The sequence below is a fragment of the Ostrea edulis genome, chromosome 1 (genome assembly GCF_947568905.1).
Source record: "Ostrea edulis chromosome 1, xbOstEdul1.1, whole genome shotgun sequence".
Taxonomy (NCBI): domain Eukaryota; kingdom Metazoa; phylum Mollusca; class Bivalvia; order Ostreida; family Ostreidae; genus Ostrea; species Ostrea edulis.
In genome coordinates, this window is record NC_079164.1 from 83,073,100 (window position 1) to 83,096,406 (window position 23,307).

General features: G+C 37.0%; 1 protein-coding gene across 1 annotated transcript in view; it reads left to right on the top strand.

Annotated features, from left to right (window-relative positions):
- The first annotated feature begins 1,402 nt into the window (after positions 1-1,402).
- The window catches only part of LOC130054247 (uncharacterized), a 29,898-nt gene continuing 7,993 nt past the window's right edge, over positions 1,403-23,307 (top strand). The window contains exons 1-11 of the mRNA XM_056163386.1: positions 1,403-1,523; positions 5,246-5,434; positions 5,535-5,663; positions 7,324-7,387; positions 9,938-10,083; positions 10,198-10,272; positions 11,142-11,291; positions 13,029-13,104; positions 13,430-13,524; positions 17,800-17,993; positions 22,590-22,750. Coding sequence (XP_056019361.1) covers positions 1,433-1,523; positions 5,246-5,434; positions 5,535-5,663; positions 7,324-7,387; positions 9,938-10,083; positions 10,198-10,272; positions 11,142-11,291; positions 13,029-13,104; positions 13,430-13,524; positions 17,800-17,993; positions 22,590-22,750 — 1,370 coding nt within the window. The 5' untranslated portion in view covers positions 1,403-1,432. The remainder of the gene's footprint in view (positions 1,524-5,245; positions 5,435-5,534; positions 5,664-7,323; positions 7,388-9,937; positions 10,084-10,197; positions 10,273-11,141; positions 11,292-13,028; positions 13,105-13,429; positions 13,525-17,799; positions 17,994-22,589; positions 22,751-23,307) is intronic.

Here is a 23,307-nt window from a genome sequence, read left to right on the forward strand (position 1 = left end):
AAATATTTTCAATCGATACTGTGGGGCGAGCGCGTGCTGTAATTGCTCCCATTCACGTGGCCCACACGGCTGGTTCATAACACACCCAGCTTGTTCCATCAAGGCTATCGCTTCTCGTTTCTGGTCGAGAGTTTTGAAATCCCCTTTTCTCATGCGTAACCATTTCGTTTCCCATGCCGGGTCGTTTGATTTCTGGCTGTGTAGACGTGCTACCACAATAGCCCGGGACAAGCAGAGAGAATCCTCAGGATTTTGAATGCGAACGATCGCTCTCTTGGAGTTTTTGAATTTTTCCTTTTCCACATGCAGATGTTTTTTCTTAGTGCACCCGCTGCCTTGTGGATATTTGACATGGAAAAAATCCATCTGCACTGCCCCGTCGGTGATTAGGAATTCCTTTTTAGATTGCTGGACGGATTCTATTTTGTTCAGAATTTTGTCCTCGTTGAGCTGATTGGACTGCGTAAATTCGTACCAAATAGCTGAATCCAGAGACGGGTGCCGAATATTTAAACGTAGATAATCATTGGGATTGCACTGCATTTCCTGTTTCACATTTTTTAACATATCCCGGAAGAGCCGACGAATGAAGGCTGTATTTTCTTTCTCTGGAATAGGTTTGAAGGCAACATTGTAGACATTTTCCTTGACTTTAAATTTCCGTGATTGACGTCCTCGTTCCAGTTGAATTTTGTAATAATCCGAAATGAGTTTCTTTTTCCCCCCTCCCCGCTGTAAATACTGTAGTCGCCGTTGATTCTCTCTGCGGAGTTGTAATTCACGCTGCCGTTGTCTGTTCAGCTGATCATTCAAAAATCTCAATCGCTGTTCAATATAACTCCGTGGAAGTCCAGTAGGTAACTTGTCTGACATGATGTCGAAAGTGACACCCAATGCACCGCGCGCCGCTTTATATATTACCTGTAGACAGCGCTGGGTAAAACTAGGGACCGTGCCAGCTCTGGGGATTGTACCATTGTTCTTTAATAAACATGTCAACTTAAAACCTTGTGTTATTCTTTTAGATTTAATACACAGGATTTAATACACAGGATTTTATACCGATTTTGCAGAAAAATAGCAGGAACTCATTCCAGGAACTCAAAGCGAAAGTACCGCATGCTAAAATTAGACCAGCGGCCATAGGCCAGTCTATTCACCCGCTCTACAATCCCTGCTGGGGTTGACCCCGTCCTAGATATTGAACCACTCCGTTGACCCCGACACCGCTTGACCAATCAAAAACGCCCTTGCTTGACCTCATTTGCATAAAAAGTGCACTCAGTTGAACTCCCTATCGGGAGGCCTTATACTACTTGCGTCGCTACTTATAACGAGTACTGCACGTCACACATACTGATAAGATCACGAAAGTTATATAACGATGTGTTGATCTTAAACTGATTCATTCTTGCACAGAAGGTGCTGAAAGATGTTGTATAATTTGGTTGTGGATGGTGTAGATACCAAAGTGACGATCACCGAAGAAAGTTTGAGGTTTGAATCAAATGGCGATGTCGATAGTAAGTATGTTTTCCCAACTTGAATTCATTAATAGAATACAAATTGTTGCTGTTTTTGTGGTTTCTACAGAGCTCGTAATGAAATAATGAAGTGGACAACGATATAATATTATTGTTTTTACTTATGCAGATTAGTATCCACGAAATAAATTATCAACGAAATTTTTAAAATCAAAGTGTATGCGCTTTATATTTACAAGCTTCAAGCACCGCTCTTAGAATATAAGTTGTAGAGGATGGAACGGAAAATGTGGAGCTGTCTACTTATTAGAGATAAAAGGTTGAACTAGATATGTGGCGATATGTTGAGGGGGAATTGAAATGTGGAGATATCTAAATATCATATTTAAATTGTAAAGCTAAATACATTTATGTGGAGATATCTACTTATTACGTGTAGAACATAGAACTGAATAAATGAACATGGTGATATGTGGAGGGTGAAATTGAATATATGGAGATACATGTATCTAGAAATTAGACGTAGAGGTAAACTGAATGTGTGGAGATTGCCAAGTATTAGCCGTAGAGGGTAGAACTGTAATATATGGAGATTGCTAAGTATTAGTATTACATGTAGATTGATGGATTGATTGTATGTTGTTTAACGTCCCTCTCGAGAATATTTCATTCACATGGAGACGTCACAACTGCCGGTGAAAGGCTGCAAAATTGAGACCTATGTTCGGCGCTTATGGCCTTTGAGCAGGGAGGGATATTTATCGTTCCACACCTGTTGTGACATGGGATCTCGATTCTTGCTGTCTCATCCGAAGGACCGCCCCATGTAGTCGCCTTCTACGACAAGCAAGGGGTACTGAGGACCTATTCTAACCCGGATCCTGACGGGATTAGTAGTATTAGACGTAGAAGGTGGAATTGTATATGTGGAGATTGCTAAGTATTAGACGTAGAAGGTGAACTGTATATGTGGATATTGCTAAGTATTAGACGTAGTGGGTGGAATGAATATTAAATTAAATTGAACTTGATGTATGTAAACATTTGATGTTGAATATATAATGGAATATGTGAAAATATCTGAACATAAGATGAAAAGGGTGGACTGAATAGGCAATGCATTAATATATGACTAGTATCCAATATATTTGACCAGTCGACAGGGGAGGCTTACTCCTCCTAGACACCTGATCCCACCTCTGGTGTGTCCAGGGGTCTGTGTTTGCCCAACTATCTATTTTGTATTGCTTATAGGAGTTATGAGATTGATCACTGTTCGTTAACTTCACCTTTCATATATATAAGATGAAACCCAGCGCACAGCAGGTGTGGCATGTTAAAGATCACTCCCTGCTCGAAGGTCGTAAGCGCCGGGCATAACTCTCAATTGTGGAGCGCTTCACCGACATTGGTGACGTCTCCTTTTGAGTGAAAAATTCCCGTACGGGACGTTATAATCTTTCTTTATGCCTACAAAATACGGAATTCCATGATGCATTGGTGATTGAATTCGTTTTAAATTAATGTAGAGGTATGTGTATGAAGCACATCGATATGCATATCTCTCATCTCTGTGCATAATTACAAAGGCGATTTACGGGGAATAAGGGATGTGGTCGAATACAATCACTTCTTAGATTATATTGACTGCATTGAGACAATACAAACTCTATTTCGTAGTTCGAGGTAATGGATTTTAGAAACTTGCTGAGAACTTTGTAGATGCCCCATATATATATGACCCCAATAAAGTTCTCTATAATTTTATCTAGAACGAGATAACTTAAAACCTTATCGATAACCTAAAAAAAATAAGACAAGTATTGACGACAGTACATGTAGAGCTTTACTTTAAAAGGGGGTGAGGGAGTAGGTGTTTATAGATGAAACTGATAAATCTCATGAATCATTTTAAAGAATACATGTATACACAATGTGACAAGTCAAAGTCGTAAATTTTTGTTATGTTTAAATCGCTTTAGACAGATCGTGTAATTTGAATCAGTAAAAAAAGTATTCAAGCACGCCTGCAGCAATGTTTTTGTCAATGTTAATTTGAAACATTACGCCGATAGATTTTTGTCAATGTAAATACATGTATAAAACATTACGACGACCGATTCCTGTCAATGTAAATTTGAAACATTACGCTGACCGATATTTGTCAATGAAAATATGAAACATTATGCTGACCGACTTTTGTCAATGTAAATATGAAACATTGCGCTGATCGATTTTTGTCAATGTAAATTTGAAACATTACGCGGTTCGATTTTGTTTGTTTGTTTAACATTTCATTTAAGACTTTTTTCACTCGGAAACGTCACCATCTTAGTTTTAGTTATTTCACGACGATGAATAAAAAAAAATTCTACAAACTATACCAATGCTTTTTGTCGGTTTGGATATACATATATAATGTAAGTGCGAATATAATGCGAAAGTAAAACCGTGTACTCGGAGAAGGCGAACGTGCTCGAGTGGTTGATCGCAATTATTTGACTGATCTCGGTAGCTCAGTGGTAGAGCGTTTGCTTCATAACCGGGAGGTAGTGAGTTCGAGCCCCGCTAGTACCATGGTAGCGCCAAACCTAAGACTTTTACATAGGTACTAGTGATTGTTTCTTCGCCAAACGCTCGGCATTTATAATGTAAAACGTATATGGTACCAATTTCCATGCACCATAATCACGGGTCTCTCTGATATGACCTAAACAAAAAGAGTAAGTACCTGTGTTCGCGGTAGGCGTTGGCACGACGAAGAACCTTCACTGGTACGACCATAAGCAGAGATCATCTGTGCACTTCCCCTACAACTGGTGACGTCTCAATAAGTGAAATATTCTCGAAGGGGCGGAAAACAAACAATCAATCTTCAGTATCGAACTCTTACGTCACTCAGACACCGCAGTGTTTGGTAAGTGTCTTATATTTAACACTTATACCTACATGGGACTTTTGTGTCATATCTTACGTTTCTTGTCTAATGCCGCGCGCTTGGCGAAGGAAGATTCACTACCTATACTTTTATACACAGGATCAAATCAAATTAAATTAAATAATCTTTATTTAAAGTCGGACACGTTATTATAACAATACAATTAGATTGTCTTGATTGATTGTATATTGTTTAACGTCCCACTCAAGAATCTTTCACCTATATGCAGACGTCACTATTGCCGGCGAAGGGCTGAAATTTTGGGCCTATACTCTGCGCTTACGGCCTTTGAGGAACGATGGATCTTTATCGCGCCACACCTGCTGTGACACGGGGCCTCGGTTTTTGCAGTCTCATCCGAAGGAAGTTAAACAATAAACAATTAACCTTTCTTTTTTCAACCTACAAAAAAATGTACCTGTGTAGATCTTAATTTCTATAAGCTGTTCATATGTATATTGTTGACATTTATCTTACAATACTTTCTTGTTAAATTCAAGTAAGATATATGAACGTACACAACTGAAAGATATTTACCTCGGTAGCTATAGACAGTGGGTTTTATTATTATCATCCTTTGGTGGAGATGGTGAAACATAATGGTACCCTCAATAATATGCAATATCATATACACTGTACATTACATGAATCCAAAGTCAAACAGAAAATAGATGAGGTGCATTTACTGAAGCATAACATTAAGAAATCCCATTTACAGTCAGTTACCAGTTCCATGATGTTATAGTATGAGAAGTGACAGGATTGGTTTGGAGGACAGACATGACTCGGGTGTTATTATCCTACCTTGTCATTTTATTTTCAGTTAGTTACCGATTCGATGATGTCATAGGATGTGAAGAGGAAATCACGGGATGGTTTTGGAGAACGGAAGTGACGCGGGTTTGGCTAATCGAAGATGGATCTTCCAACGCATTACTGAAGCAATCGAGGGTTGTGTCTGGGGACCAAAGAAAACGTTTCCAACACGATCTAACAGAGAAGATAGTAAAAGGTAAAATTGTTTACTCCGAAACATTTAAAGTTTGGTTCTGATGAAACATTTACTTCTATCCGTAATATATAAGCAAATATCAGTTCTGAAACATTTACAGAAACAAAGCGTCCCAAAAGAATGTTGGTAATGATCAACCCAAATGGGGGCAATCGTACAGCCACGAAGGATTTCAGAGATATAGTCGAGCCGGTGTTCAGACTTTCTGGAATGTCCATGGATATAATTTGTAAGTGTAATCATTTTAGTACATTGAAATTCCCCAAGCTACTAAATAAGGTCACATATGGCCTCGAATTCAAATACAGGTCCACCTTAAATGCATGCAACATCAAATTATTTGGATACGTCCAAGATTGAGAAATCATGTCAACTTTTATATCGTTTTTAAGTCAGCAGGAAGTATGCATTCAATATATTTAATGATTTGGATGTATCATAGACGGTTTCGTGTCAATAGTCAATGGGAAGTTGAAGATAACGAACTTTTATACAGGAATACAAAATTAAGAGTTGGATAAACACAGACCCCTGAATTTACCAGAGGTGGGATAGGAGACCCAGGATGACTAAGAATCCCCTGTTGACCGGTCACACCCGCCGTGATCCCAATATCTTGGTGAGGTAATTGGAGTAATCCATAGTGAAAATCAGTTAATAAAGAACGGCCTAACAATCTGTATGAACACATATAGCGATCCTGTGCTACTGACATCATGCTTGGTTTACCTGGTCTGTAACGGTCATTTCTTAACACATTCTGTTGATATCCGCTCCAAAGGTGGATATGGTGTTTTGTGCTACATTGAAATCTCTTGTAAATACAAATCATGGCAGACCTGCTTCCAGTCATCCAATTGCATTTTTGCGTTAAGCATCATTCAGACACAGTATTCTCAAAACGCGGTTATATTTGATTACAACGCAATCAAACATCGTGGCTCGTGCATTTCATGGACCACTGAACCCTCATTCACTTGTATTAGGAACTTGCAACAATCGATAGTTACAGGGACCGATCTTAGGATTTTATGAAGACACGTTTATATTCAAGTAAAACAGCGTTAAAGGGGGAGGGAACGCAAGTGTTTTTACATGATAAATCATAGTATTAATTATATGATAAAAATGTGTCATATTATTCTGTTGGTATACGACCTAGATAAGCTTCAGTACTAATTTGAAAACGTTAAAAATTGAATTTCCCGCCATCTATAGAGGCTGTCATGGTGTGGAACTCTTTTGTTTTCAAGATCACAAAAATCAATAATTTTGACGTCCCACCGTCTGTTCCGGTTTTGATGAGGTTCTAAGATCTTCAAAGATGTGCATATGGTAGGTTTTACGAATATATAAGTTGATGCCTTCTTGTCATGCAGTTAATTACATTAATGCGAAGGATATATGTGGGGGAGGGGGGTGCAATTTCTGACCCGACCAAGTCATCTGGAAAAATAAGACTATGTAAACTGTGGTTCCATCATTTTTTAAATGACAAGTTGGGGTTCGAGACATTTGCATACAGAAACGTGTATCGTCTGCCTGGTCTGCGACTCGACTGAACGTCTTCTTTTCTCAATTTCTTCTTGCGAAAGGATGGGCTAAAATCTATACGGCTCCAAACTTAACTGTTCGTGACTTGTCATGTTTACATTGCTGCTGATTAGCTCTATTATATATATATATATATATATATATATATATATATATATATCCAATGAAAAAGGTCAAGAAACACAAAACTCGCACATTATATATTTATTATCAATAGCATTAAATAATTATTCGAGTTTTGTGCTTCTTGACTTTTATTAATGGATATTTATACTGTATCAAATACTGATGACCTACTCTGTAGATTATCATATCATTCTTTCTTTTATTTCTAGTCTCCAAACATCCTGGGCATTTAATTGATATTACTAAGAACTATGACTTTACCAACACTGATGCGTGAGTCTATCTTACTTTCTGTATACAGATATTTTGAGTGTAATGATATAATCCTGATCAGGATGTAAAACTTATACGGTACCAATTTTGATGCACCAGATGCGCATTTCGACAAATAATGTCTCTTCAGTGATGCTCAACCGAAATGTTTGAAATCCGAAATAACTATGAAGTTTTAGAACTAAATATAGCCAAAAACAGCGTGCCAAAAAAGTGGAGCCAAATTCGTCCAAGGATAAGAGTTATGCATGAGGGAGATAATCCTTAATTTTGAAATGAATTTCTAAATTTTATAACAGCAATTTTAAAAATATACATCCGTATTTTCAAGCTAGTAACGAAGTACTTAGCTACTGGGCTGTAGAGACCCTCGGGGACTAACAGTCCACCAGCAGAGGCCTCGACCCAGGGGTCATAATGTAAAACTTATACGGTACCAATTTTGATGCACCAGATGCGCATTTCGCATGCACATAAGGCTCACGGCGGGTGTGACCGGTCGACAGGGGATGGTTACTCCTCCTAAGCACACCTCTGGTGTGTCCAGGGGTCCGTATTTGCTCAAGTATTTATTTTGTACTGCTTATAGGAGTACACAAATATGATGAATTAAAAATACGTTAAATGCAACGGATAGATATAGATCTAAACTGATTCAATTAAATTATATTTTTTTAAAAAGTCAGAGAGAGAGAGAGAGAGAGAGAGAGAGAGAGAGAGAGAGAGAGAGAGAGTAGCAAAAGGATTATACAGTTAAAGAACGTATTACATTATTGAGTATGAATTGAAATAGGGACTCCCAACTAACAATGGCAATATCAATATGACCTAGATACAAAGGAAAAACCCAACATTATTGCATACAGTGAAAATGGTAAGTCAATGAACATTAAACAATCTCATAAACAAACTCCGTGCAGAATCAATTCTCCGGGTCTACAATCCCCTACGAATAATGATATTGGAGTTGTAGCGTAACGGAATATACTGAGCTGACCGGAGCTTGTCTCATAACCTCTATAAGAAATACAAAATAGAGAGTTGGGCAAACACAAACTCCTGTATATTACAGAGGTGGGATCAGGTGCCTAGGAGAAGTAAGCATTCCCTGTCGACCGGTCACATCCGCCGTGAGCCCTACGTCTTGATCAGGTAAACGGAGTAATCCGTAGTGGAAATGAGTATGTAAAGAACGGCCTAATATTAGAAATGAAACATGTCATCTAGTATTTGACCTCTTATCCTTGGACGAATTTGGCTCCACTTGTTTGGCACGCTGTTATTGGCTATATCTAGATCTAAAACTTCATAGTTATTTCGGATTTCAAACATTTCGGTTGAGCATCACTGAAGAGACATTATTTGTCGAAATGCGCATCTGGTGCATCAAAATTGGTACCGTATAAGTTTTACATTATGACCCCTGGGTCGAGGCCTCTGCTGGTGGACTGTTAGTCCCCGAGGGTCTCTACAGCCCAGTAGCTAAGTACTTCGTTACTAGCTTGAAAATACGGATGTATATTTAATTGCTGTTATAAAATTTAGAAATTCATTTCAAAATTAAGGATTATCTCCCTCATGCATAGCTCTTATCCTTGGACGAATTTGGTGCCACTTGTTTGGCACGCTGTTATTGGCTATATTTAGATCTAAAACTTCATAGTTATTTCGGATTTCAAACATTTCGGTTGAGCATCACTGAAGAGACATTATTTGTCGAAATGCGCATCTGGTGCATCAAAATTGGTACCGTATAAGTTTTATCCTATGATAGGCAAATTAGATCCATATATCGACCATAAATTCTGCACAATGCTAATTTTAAATGGGATTGTGGACACCCATGTAACATCAACTTGTGTGACAGTAGCCTGCTTCGACTTAAAAACGGATTATACACAGAACAAGTTCGTGCGTATCGAATCAGTTGAGAGACATAAACACTAAATGCAGATGATAATGGAATATTACTACATACAAATGGAAAATGAACGATGGAGAAGCTGAAATCAATCCCGTTTGTCACCAAGTTGAGTTGTTAGTTTTCCATTACCATCTATGTTCAATGAAATATCTAAGTACAAAGCAGATGTGGAACACTTTGTAGTGCCTTTTAATTCGAGTTCACAGGGGTATATCGAATCGACATTTCAATGAAAAGGATGATTGTTAATAGATAAAACGTCATCGATATATCTAAACGTCTGGTTGTATGCCACAGCAACAATGTAAATGAGAGATAAGTTTGCAGTCAAAAATATGACAAAAGCTGTGAATGTTGAACATAAACTTTAATAGCACACTTACAACTCAACATTATGATAAAAGGAATGATTTCAGATTCTCGATCGTGAACATCCCATTTTTATGAAGTAATTCCCCATTACCACCTGCATATTGTGTTAATGTCTCTCATCTGATCCGATTGGTATTCGTCATGCATTGTATCAGATTGATCACTGTTGGATTTCTAATTTTGCATAACGCAAGTAAAAGCATCGTGATAAATTGCCCATCAGTCAATCAGAAAATGCCATACCTTAACTTTAGGATCGTACTACTTGGAGGTGACGGGACATACAACGAAGTGCTAAACGTATTGATGCGAAAGAGACAGGAGGAACAAGGCGTTGATATTAACGACCCAAATGCAGCATTATCTCCCTTAAACATTCCATTCGGCTTGATCCCAACTGGTAAAAGTGTTTTCCTGTTATGATGATTATATTCTGGATTTGGTATTTCTGCATGCAGCATTTACGTAACGAACTGCCAATTAATATTACAATATTCTTACAATATCAAAAAAGGATCGGCAAGTCATTGGTCGAGAAATTGCACAGGTTCGCGGGATGTTCTAACGACCGCTCTTCACGTAATTCAAGGTAAGGTCCTCAAGACGTTAGTAAATGTTTAAAGATCTTTACATTTTCTGAAAATTTCAATGGTATCATCAAAGATATCATATTATATACAGTGTGTTACAATACTAGTAATATCGATCTATGTTTAAAATTGTGATGGGGATTATTTGTGTTTAACTTGATAGAGAAATCAGTGAAATAATTATGATTGCTTGCAAATTTAATTCCCGAAACACATTCCTCCTAATAATCGATTGTTCTAGATGAATAGGAGATACAAGATGTGCTTTAATTGTTACTGAATTTCTTGATTTGTAGGCTATTTACAGACTTCATAAGGTCATTTAGTATTTTCACAGATATAATATTTCAAAGATTTAGATGAGATGTGTTCCGTGTATAACACATTCCAAAAACCGTCACTACACGGTCATCAATTTAAAATAAATACTGGTGATCTTTCTGCTAGATGGTGAAAGTCACGCATTCAAAATTTTTCTGCAGAGTATGTCTACCGTCTTCCGTTAAATGTCATCTTGCCATCTTACTATTGTTCATTTGCAGCAGCTGAATGATGTGGTATATATACCGACAGAGACTGTGCAAACAGAAGACACCAATATTTAACTTTCATTCATCTGGTTTCACAATGAATGTAGATAATCATCACAAAAATAATGGAAAAACAATGAAAAAATTTCAGGAATGAAAGTCATTTCTTCTCATTTTATACAATATAATGTAAGGTGGGTTAGTTTACGCTTTCATTTTCCGCGAAGCAGTTTATGAAATAGAATATGGTTTGTGATGAAGGTTTTACTTAGCAAGTCGTCGGGTATAAGTGTTGTTTCGTATTGTGAAAATGTCAATTTTGTTCAAATTCTCATCAGGTAGAACCGTGACCTCCCCCCTTATGGCTGTACATAACAATGGTAAATGTGTTGGTTTCGGGTGTGCAGGAGTTGGCTATGGATTCCTTCCCAATGTTGTATATCGCTGTGATAGGAATTTTCGCTGGCTAGGACGATCCCGATACACAAGTAAGTGTCAAATACGCTCTGTTAAGGATGAATTATTTTCAGAATGCAGGAGAGATATGTACCAAATGTGTATTTGCTCATAGGTTTTAAACGTTATATAAGTTATAGAGCCATCATTTTTATTCTTGATGGCGTTGGTAACATGAATGTTTCACTATCATAAAATTTCACGTTATATCATCAATTGCAATAGTCATAACGATATTTTGAGAACAATGGGAATACGTTTTGATTGACATAGAAACAACTGTATCAAATGTGCATGATATTTGTGAACTAGCCGTAGTACAAACACAGATCAGAGGTTCATAAGCTTCAACAAAATGGAAGAAATAGTTATTACAGCGTAAAATATAACCGATATCAGACTTATCAGTGAACTCTCATAGAATATACAGTTGATTCTTTATTATATGAATAATGGGGGGAAGGGCGGCTCCGTGGCCGAGTGGTTAGAGCATTGCGCTCAAAATCACACGGCCTCTCACCTCTGTCGGCGCGAGTTCCAATCCCGCTCGCGCCGGTAAGTGAGAAAGTTTCCCAGTTGACTTTCGGAAGGTCGGTGGTCTCTTCCCAGGTACATTGTATATGGGTTCTCTCATACACCAATAAAAACTGGGCGCCACCATATAACTGAAAAAATTTTGAGTTTGGCAGAAAACATCGAAACAAACAAACAAACAAATATGAATAATGATATATAGCTTATAGGAGTTATGAGATTGATCGCTGTTCGTTATCTTCACCTTTATAGGAGTTATGAGATTGATCACTGTTCGTTATCTTCACCTTTATAGTAGTTATGAGATTGATCACTGTTCGTTATCTTCACCTTTATAGCAGTTATGAGATTGATCACTGTTCGTTATCTTCACCTTTATAGGAGTTATGAGATTGATCACTGTTCGTTATCTTCACCTTTATAGGAGTTATGAAATTGATCACTGTTCGTTATCTTCACCTTTATAGGAGTTATGAGATTGATCACTGTTCGTTATCTTCACCTTTATAGGAGTTATGAGATTGATCACTGTTCGTTATCTTCACCTTTATAGGAGTTATGAGATTGATCACTTTTCGTTATCTTCACCTTTCATGTAGATGCTGTGATAAACCACTCGTAGAGGCAATTAATCGCTGCTATGAATAATGCTGACATGAGTGATTGTGGTCTACAGTTGCTATTGACACAAGAACAATATCCGAAATAAGAGTTTTGCGCATTAGAAGAATGGATGAAATATTTATAGAATGTGACAGTGTTCGCTAATTCTGCTTTGATACCGTATATTGGACAATTTTGGCGAGCTGGTGATGTTTGGGGTTCTTCGCGGATGAGGAATATTTGTCAACATGAAAACCGCTAAAAGGTTTCTTCATACCGATGATACATTTTTAACCCCAAAGAAATCCGACAAATATTCTCGACGCCAAAATTACTAGATATATAAGGTATCTTTAAGACATACAAATTGTAGTAAACCACTAATAAAACCAACCGCTATTCGCTACAAATACCAATGAAATGAGTAAATGCGACCTACAACTGACAATGGGGCGGGAAAAATAATCAAAACATTTTCAAAATGTATGCATTAAGTATGTACGTGCAGAATACCACATTCAGCTTATTCAATACGTTTGACAATATCTGATCCTACAGCCGTCTGTCAAGACTGGCACAAGGGGTGTTTAATATTCAATGAAGGTAATTTTCCTCTCTTTCATGGTTTGAAGTTGTTGCATCGTGGGTGCTCCTGTTTGAAACTCTTGCACAATACCATTACAATGCCAAACTCACCTTCCACACATCGTAAGTATTACCATTTTGGGGATTGAAAAATATCCACAATACTCATTATACGTTGTGAAGGTATGGACATCCTGTGGAATTCATAAGTATAGAGCACTTTTCTAATTAAATTAATAAATTTATAAGAGAATTTTTTTGAAACAGGAAATCAACATTCCATATGTTTTAGCAAATATGTTCAACATTTTCCACACACACACACACACACACATACACACACACACACATACATACATACATACATACATACATACTTACATATATATATATATATATATATATATATATATATATATATATAGTTATATATTAATTCCTATATCAGAGTCACCGAGCGACGTAACACTGAGACCAATGAGACAGAGATCTTTGTTGCTGATAGAAAACTCACTGGATACACTTCTTATACTTCTGATACAGGTAATAACCAGTCACCTATTCAACTTTAGAAATTTATTTTAATTTCATTTGGAATAATATATTTACACCTGTGTCCTGCATAATGATTCCTCAGATATGTTAAAATCTCTATGGCGTTTCGGTTCTGGGGCAGTCCAGAGTCCAAAGTTTATTTCTAGGTACTGACTAAAACCCGGTCTCGGTCCCGGTCTTCGGTCTCGGTCCCGTGACTAAAACCCGGTCTTTGGTCCCGGTCCCAGATACTTTTATTCGATAAAAACAGAATATATCAGGATATTTGAGCCCCATTTCTCAATAACTAGGTATGACATCTCATGCCTGCATTCTGATAACAAATTGATCATATTATTTTCTTCTTTCGTAAAATAATATGTGAAAACTCCGGGACCGGTGGGACCGAGAAATAAAAACAATGCTAAAAGCCGGTCACGGTCTCGACATTTTTCCTCAATAGCCGCTTTAATCTACCTTTTCATGAAAAAAGATAAGGACGTGATACTCAATGGCATCCCTTTGTATACATATATTTCTGATTTATTGTGTGTGGGGTTTTTTTTTTATTCCAATATTCTTTATATTTATGTCAGAATCGAACTCAACTACATGTACGTGACATTTTGTCCCAAATGATCGCTTTACACTACCTTTTCATAAGAAGATAAGGATGTAGAAGGAAAATGATATATATGTACTTATCCTGGTGTATTTGTTTGTAATTCACAGTTAGTTTATTTGTTCATTTATTTTATTTCTTCTATTCCAGTCAAAATCAGTTTTCAAAGATTCATGTTTTGTATTCCGAACCCGATCTCTTTATATGGGTATATAACCAATGAATAATAACTATAAAATATTTCTTCCTTTCTTATTTGATACTTAGTTTTCTTTTTTCAGTTGTGGTTCTTTTAGATACAATGCTTTAAAAAAATCCACCTAATAATATATTTATAGTATCTATGAAAGTGTGTCATACATAGAGCACATGTATGCTCACCAAAAATGTCAGATTCTGTATACTTATACAGAAGATACCCTCTGACTTTAGATGATCTTCAAATAATCTATGGTATGTTTTTACTGTAATATTATGTGGTAACTGCATGTATATTTATTGTGAATAGTTATATACGTATAAGTACAAACATACATGTATTAATTATGCTGCACAAAAACTGTTTGTTTCCTATTTTCAAAATATCTTATATTTCAAACTGCATAAATTTGACATAAACAATGAAATCTACATTTATAAATATGCATGACATACATGTAAATTCATTTAAGAAATAAATTTCAGTTTTGCCTACTTTTAGCGCTTCAAGAAAAGTATGCCTGCCTGAGACATTTTATACCCTCGTGTATTTTTACTAACCATTCAAAAGTTATGGCTAAGGTTAAAGATTTTCAAAAGTAGGTCAAATATGAAAGGTGAAGAACTGCATGTAAAGAAAGGTCTTGTCACAAGGAGTACACATGTGAAATATGAAAACCCTATCAACATGCATTCAAAAGTTTTGCCGAAGGTTCACGTTTTTACTGACAAACAGACGGATGGACCCAAAACTATATAAATGCGCCTCGAATATCCGATTACGGGGATATAACATTTGCTTTTCAAAAGCATCATTCTTGTATTCAGAATCTTTCTGGAAAGGGGCGGGGGAGGGGGTTGTTGACAAGAGTGCACATTAATTTTGTTTCGCTATCAACAACAATTATTCATCATGTTTCAAAAATTATAATAAAATTTAATATTATTCTAATATTTACATAGAGGCTTTTCTTCCCTGATTAAAACAGCTAATATAACATCATACTTTAACAAATTAATGTGATTCTCACGATACACTCGTAAATGAGAGAGAGAAAGAACAGTAACCCGCGTATACATATAACATGTACAGAGACCCGGTTCGGAATACACCAACATTGAATTTGAAAATTTTATCAATTTTTGACCTAAATGAAAAAAGAAGAATTAAATTTGTAAAAATTACATCCAACAGTAAATTACAAACAAATACACCAGGAGAAGTACATATATATTATTTTTATGAAAATGTAATGTAACGCGTTCAATTGGGAGAGAAAAAATCACGTAGTTGAGTTCAAATTTGACATAAGAAGGAAAATTGAATAAAACACAAACATACAATAAATCAGAAACATACATGTGCATACAAAGGAATGTCATTGAATATAACACTCTTATCTTTTTTTAAATAAAAAAGTAGATTCAAGCGGCTATTTAGGAAAAATAAAAAATATCGAGACCGGGACCGGCTTTTAGCACTGTTTTTACTTCTCGGTCCCACCGGTCCCGGAGTTTTCACATATTATTTTACGAAAGACGACAATAATATTATCAATCAACTATCAGAATGTAGGCATGATATGTCATATCTAAATTAACGAGAAATTGGGGCTAAAATATTCTGATGTATTCTGTTTTTATCGAATAAAAAAATCTGGGACCGGGACCGAAGACCGGGTTTTAGTTACGGGACCGAGACCGAAGACCGGGACCGAGACCGGGTTTTAGTCAGTACCTTATTTCTAGCATTAGTATTTCATTCCAGTGAATTTTCAAATGTTTCAAAATGGCCGCAATTACAAAATGACTACTCAAAAATCACATTTGTCGGATTTTAAGCAAATTTAGTTTCTATGCTAAATCGAGGATCTTGAGTTCATCCCTCAATGGTAAGAGCGGCAAAACGAAAGATTTCTTGGAGGGACATGTATGATACAACGGAAGAAGTGACGGGTCTAAATAAGGAGTTCGTTTCTATGGAATAGAAAATACAAAACCTTTGATTTTTTTTTTTTTGCATTTAAAACAAGCAATCGCAAACGTTACGTTTCCAGCTTCAAAACCTTGGTATGCCCGGCAGTTAGATGTGAAATGTGGTTACCTCCTCTCGCCTCCTATTCTAGGATAAGTTTCGTGTGTCATACATCAACAAGGTGTACATTTTCAACCACGAAACCTTACCCACGATAACAGCAATTTGGTGTTTACTTTTATGAAGAGATAAAACATTAGTTTGACATGAAATTTTCATTATCACCTTCATAAATCATACGTCTTTGAATGGGTTTCGATGTGTTTCTACCAATAAGAAGTTGTAGATGAGGAGGGGTGTAATTAGTAAACCTTAATCTACATTATATTAAAGATTTTCAATTACAAGATACAAACGTTGAAATAATTAGTGGACTACAGATTAAAATTCTATGTAATATGATATCGTTTTAATTTTCTCTATGAAAAATACAAGGGAATTATTACATAAATTATATCCATCTTGAGAGAGATTGAGAGAGATTTTTTTATTCTATTGTACGATATTCAATTTACAACGGAGTTCTTCTGTGTAGTGCTTATAATTAAGAATTTATATTTCATTGGCAAAGGCTATGTTAGCCGTGATTATGGAAAGAATGTGAGGTCCGACCTAACCCACTTCCGATCTTGGGAGAAAATAGATACATTTGCCTTGCCTTCTGTACTTCCAGCTGTAGAATATTAAGTGTTACAGAGAATCACGGCCTGGAAAGATTCCGGATTCTCTAACGAATACGTATCTGTGCTTTACCTAACGGCAGCACTATCTACACATTACACAATATGGTTGCACAGTGGATTAAATTTCGCTTTACAAACTACAATTTTAAATGATTCTTTTCAAGGTCGTCCGCGCTAAAGTCATTCTGATGTCAAATAATTTGACTTAAACATATGCCAAGTACAAAGGCTGTATTTGGCAATCTTTTTTAAAGTTTTGCTGTATTGAACATTTCCAGTTCTTCTAAATATTGCACAGACAACGCATGTTTGATTTTATCTACCATCGAGGTAACTCTTTAAACGGAACATACTATTTTCAAAGTATATTTTTATGCCCCCGAGATCCAAGATCGAGGGCATATTGTTTTTGTCATGTCTCTCATTCTGTCTGAAACTTTACCTTTGCTTATAACTTTTGAACAGTGAGTGAGTATTTCTTGTGACAAGACCTTTCCGTGGGAACCAACATGACCCCATTACCTTGGATTTTGGCCTACTTTTAAAAAATTGACATTGGTCATAACTTCTAAATGGTTTATATTAGAGCTTTGATATTTCACATCACTATTTCTTGTGACAAGATCTTTCTACTGGTACATGATATTTGTCCTTGTGAAAATTGGTCATCTCTGTAATTAGTCATTATCGAGGGCATTTGTGTCTCACAAACACATCTTGTTTAATAAACTTTTTATGAATTACAGTGGTCTATAACCGGAAGTTCTGGGATATGTTGTTGCTCAACGGTCATAGCATCTATAATGGGAAGGTCCTGGTAGACGCCTCCAGAATGTTTGTTCCAAAACCAACAATGTTTTCTTGTTTTCTTTTATTCGACACGATTCAACCCGCATCTGTACGACAGTATTTGAAGCATTTTTTTGGAGCGACGTATATGGTAACACTCCGTTTCTGAAGTTTGTGTTCTATACTGCACTGTGACATACCATTTCATTTAGTCTGAAGTTTGTGTTCTATACTGCACTGTGACATACCATTTCATTTAGTCTGAAGTTTGTGTTCTATACTGCACTGTGACATACCATTTCATTTAGTCTGAAGTTTGTGTTCTATACTGCACTGTGACATACCATTTCATTTAGTCTGAATTTGTGTTCTATACTGCACTGTGACATACCATTTCATTTAGTCTGAAGTTTGTGTTCTATACTGCACTGTGACATTGCATTTCATTTAGTCTGAAGTTTGTGTTCTATACTGCACTGTGACATTGCATTTCATTTAGTCTGCTTGCATTGAAAGTGTAGTTGAATTTTTCTAGTCGAAATCTGTCCGTCATCTTTATGTCTATCTATTGTCGATTTCAAGTTATCAATTTGTATTTTCGATTTTATCAAGAATCACAAAGTTCAAAGAAAAAAAATCACATGTCCACTGACCGTGATGATCGTATTATAGATCGAAAAGAGTAATTAGCCGATTTTGGGATATATGAAATATTTGCACAGGTGAATATATCTATATTTGCACGTGACATTGCGATTTCAGTCATTTGTGTTACAAAATCGACTTGTTGGTATTGACTATTGTCTCATGATGAGAGATTAAAACTCATAACACGTATGAAACCTTGGTTTAACCTCCCTGCCGTCAGCAGTCATTAGTGAGTTAAACCACATGTCTGTAATTGACACCAGCCTACGGTCAATAGCGGCAAAGATGGACACTTTCAATACACTGTAAGAATAGGTAAATAACATGCAGAAGGATATGTAGAATGAAGATGGTCTAGATGATAAATAAGATATAAGGTTCGACAACATGAAGACAATCAATGGGTGCTTTCAGAGTAATCACAATGGTACCATTACATATTTGCCAATGGCAAATATGTGATATAAGTATATATCATTGGTATCATTGGATCCTTGTATACTCTGAACGAGTTTGGGTTACAAATGGTGAGAAATCCAAAGATGGTACCATTAGTATACCACTAGCTGATCAGTTAGCACGAAATGTCAAAGATATAAGCTCATATTTATTTTCGTGAATAGTTTTCACCAAGAGAATACGTTTAGAAAATGAGTTTTTAACTTTTTAATACTGTTAATTACTTTCTCATGGAGATTGTTTTCTCCATTTTCACTAGTCAAGAGTTTTCGGTACATAAATACGGAGCAGAGTGGACCGAAAACCCTTGGCTGGCGAAGATGTATTTTCTCTTGTATACTATATAGATATTTATATTACAAATCGCATTTTCCTTTATGAAGCAACCAATATCAACACCGACACAATCCGTTCATATTGACAATGAACGGATTATGAACTAGTTTAAAGGATGCGACTGAGAGAGCGTAATAATTTGAAAAAGAAAAATAACATCTGTTACAAAGATCTTGCAAGTCACACTTTTGGATTAAGATTGTGATCTTACGTGGATTATCATCCCAATCTTGCGGTCTCCAACCCCCTTGCAATGTTGATAAAAGGCAGGGTGAGACGAAGTCTGACGTCATGTCTATGGGTTGACGTACGTCACAATTACGACTGTGACAGAGGCTAGAAGTTTGTTTTATGCAACAAAATAGAAGCAATGTAAGCAAATGGTTTTGGTAAATGAATATAAATATAAGACTTGAACAGCACTTTTGAGCTGTTCGTGGTCAATATGAACGCATTTGGATTTAAGGCAAATTCTCTGCGAATCGCTAACGCGATTCACAAAATTTGTCGCAAATCCAAACCCGTTCATATTGACCATGAACAGCTCAAAAGTACTGTTCATTTCTTTAAAGATCATTGGACAAAACGGTTAAAGGAAAATAATATACCATGAAAGGTGACGATAACGAACAATGATCAATCTCATAACTCCTTTAAACAATACAAAATAGAGATGCAAATACGGACCCCCGGATATACCAGAGGTACACTTGATGTTCTAAAACCCATTTCCGTCTATGCAAGGACACGCTTGAAGCAACATATTTCAAATTGTCTTTAGATTATGTCTACGAAGATTTAACAGGGAAAGACGTAATGCTTTCAGCGTGTATGCGATACCCGCCATTTTGACTAGGTCATAGATAAGTCACCAACGCTAACAAAGGATGTTTATTATTGGTAAAATCTATTGGCAAATATTGGTACCACTGTCGTATCAATGGTCGAAAAATTACCGATGGTAACTTACATCAAACCGAATCTCTAAAATTGAAAACTGTTACTCTCCGTAATGAATTCCAACTGTTAAATTCAATCGTAGCGGGTAGGAAAGTGACACAACAAGAGGAAGATATATGAAAGATAGCATTTGATTCTATAATTTGGTGGAAGAGGAAAACAAGAATCTTGATTAAAAAAAACTTCGGTAGCTTATTGGTGATTGCCTAAAGTTTAAAGTCAATTCAGTCAGAATTCATCGCAACGTACCTCGCCGGTCAGGTAATAAACAACGTACCTCGCCGGTCAGGTAATAAACAACGTACCTCACCAGTCAGGTAATAAACAACGTACCTCGCCGGTCAGGTAATAAACAACGTACCTCGTTGGTCAGGTAATAAACAACGTACCTCACCAGTCAGGTAATAAACAACGTACCTCGCCAGTCAGGTAATAAACAACGTACCTCACCAGTCAGGTAATAAACAACGTACCTCGCCAGTCAGGTAATAAACAACGTACCTCGCCAGTCAGGTAATAAACAACGTACCTCGCCAGTCAGGTAATAAACAACGTACCTCGCCAGTCAGGTAATAAACAACGTACCTCGCCAGTCAGGTGATAAACTAGAACCATAACTGGAAAACTGCAAAACTTCAATGACATGAATCGGGTTCTTGCGGCTCAAAAAGTTTTGCGTGGGAAAACGAAAAAAGGGAGAAAAGTACGTTTTACATCACACCACAAACACCAGTGCACATGAATGAACGCATACGGGAGATCAACATGCAATACAAGAATACAAACATTGAGACAGTTAGTTGGAATAAAGTGCTTTTTCCTAACGTGAATATGTGTCGAGAAAATGTTGCAAAGCTTATAGAGCAAAAAATTGCTATTTGTGGAGGAGACAGAGGAAGACAAGTTAGATGAAATAAATGTTCTAAATGATAGTATTCATGAAGATGACAATGTCTTTAATGCGGATACGTTGACGCAGGTTAAACACATCATATAAATTACTCCATTCGTGATTATGCTATGTGAGTGGTCTGAGAGAGGGTGTAATGTATTAACACAAAAAGAAACCGCTATATGTTATTCTTGAGAATTTGACCTGTAAATCTTTTAACGTTGTCTACGACATTGAGTGTAGCCTATCTGGCTTAATTCATGTCGGGGATACTAAGGGGTCAATTAATTAAAAAAAATATTGGAACAGATTTCAAATAAATAATGGTCATCCACATCTGCTTTGTACTTAAAGATTTCATAGAAAATAGATATCGAGGGCAAATTAACAACTCAACTTTATGACAAATGGTATGATTTCAGATTCTCCATCCTCTGCCTCCCATTTTTATGTAGCAATCTTCAATTATCATCTGGATATTGTGTTTATGTCTCACAACTGATATTGGATACGCAAGACCTTGTTCTGTATATGATACGTTTTTAAATCGAAACAAACTACTGACAAACACGATGATGTTTCAGGGGTTTCAACAGTCTCGTTTAAAGTCAGCATCCTATGGTCGTTATTATAACGATCTAGTTTAGTTTACCAATACAATCTATCATTGGGTCAAATGTTGTGTGACGTGTTTCATACCGATTGTTAGGCTTTACTTGGCACACTGACTTTGACTACGGGTAACTCCGTTTACCTGATCAGGATATAGGGCTCACGGCGAGTGTGACCGGTCGATAGGGGATGCTTACTCCTCCTAGGCACCTGATCCCACCACTGGTGTATCCAGGGTTCTGTGTTTCTCAACTCTCTATCTTTGTGTTGCTTATCGTTACACGATTGATCACTGTTGGTTTTCGTCACCTTTCATATATATAGGGCTCACGGCGGGTATGACCGGTTTACATGGAATGCTTGGTCCTCCTGGGCACCTGGTCCCGTCCTAGAATGTCTGGGGGTCCGTGTTTGCCCAACTATCTATTTTGAATTACTTATAGGAGTTATGGGATTGGTCACTGTTCGTTATCGTCGTCTTTCGTATAGGTAGTTATTCCTCCTTCCCTAACCTCTCGACATTTAGAAGTGAGACTCGCAGGTTTTTCGGTTATGACCTTTAGAACGGCTTTGGCACATAAACGACCATCCATTACTGCAGTACTTTTACAGCACGTTTGGTCGCCTTGGCACGTTCGGTCGCCGGGAAACGATACTTGCGGCACATTTGGTCGCCGACGCACATTAATGCCGTACGTTTCGTCGCCAGCGACCAAACATACCTCACGTAAATGTGTTGTGTGTATTGTATTTATTTGTCACGGTCCATATTGATACAGAGAAAGTCTATATAAGACAGTCTACATGTCAATGTTTAGTTTATTTTACTTATATTTTCAGGACGATTTAAGTAGTGTGATGGATGTTTTACATGCCCGAGAACTCAGTGTGGAATTATCTGAAAATCAAGAAGACGCAGATCAGGATGTGTCAATGACAAAGAGAATAGCACAACTAGATGGGGAGACATACGAACTGGAATCACCAACTTTTCAAATACGGTATACATCACTTGCATGGCACTCAATGGTAGATCATTTGCTTTGTAACCACATTGGTATTAAACTGATGATAATAACAATCATTACTATCATCCCAAGATGACGGAAGGAAATTCCGGAAAGACCACGTTTACTTATTAATTAAAGAATCCGCCTGATAGATAAAACCAAAAAACTGGCTGTAATAACAGTCCATGACTCATTGCAGTGAATAACAGACACAAGCAACGTTTACCAATTTATTCATATAACAGCAATGACACATCCGGGATATACTGAAATGGACAATATCGGCCGCATGTGAAACTTTTGTGGGGTAACTGGGGAGTCGCCCAGTGAGCCAGTTTAACTTAACTTGTAAGGGGTACGCTGGGGGCCCGAGTAAAGCATTCAGTGCCCAGACCTGAACGGACGCCAGCGTTCTAAGGAGGCAAGCGAGACCCGCCCTTCTCACCCTGTCTCCTGCAGTGCTACCTGGTATGTACATTATCATGTTGGACATAAGCCCCAAACATGCATCAGACTGTAGCATCCCCTCACTGAAGTGAGGTGGATGT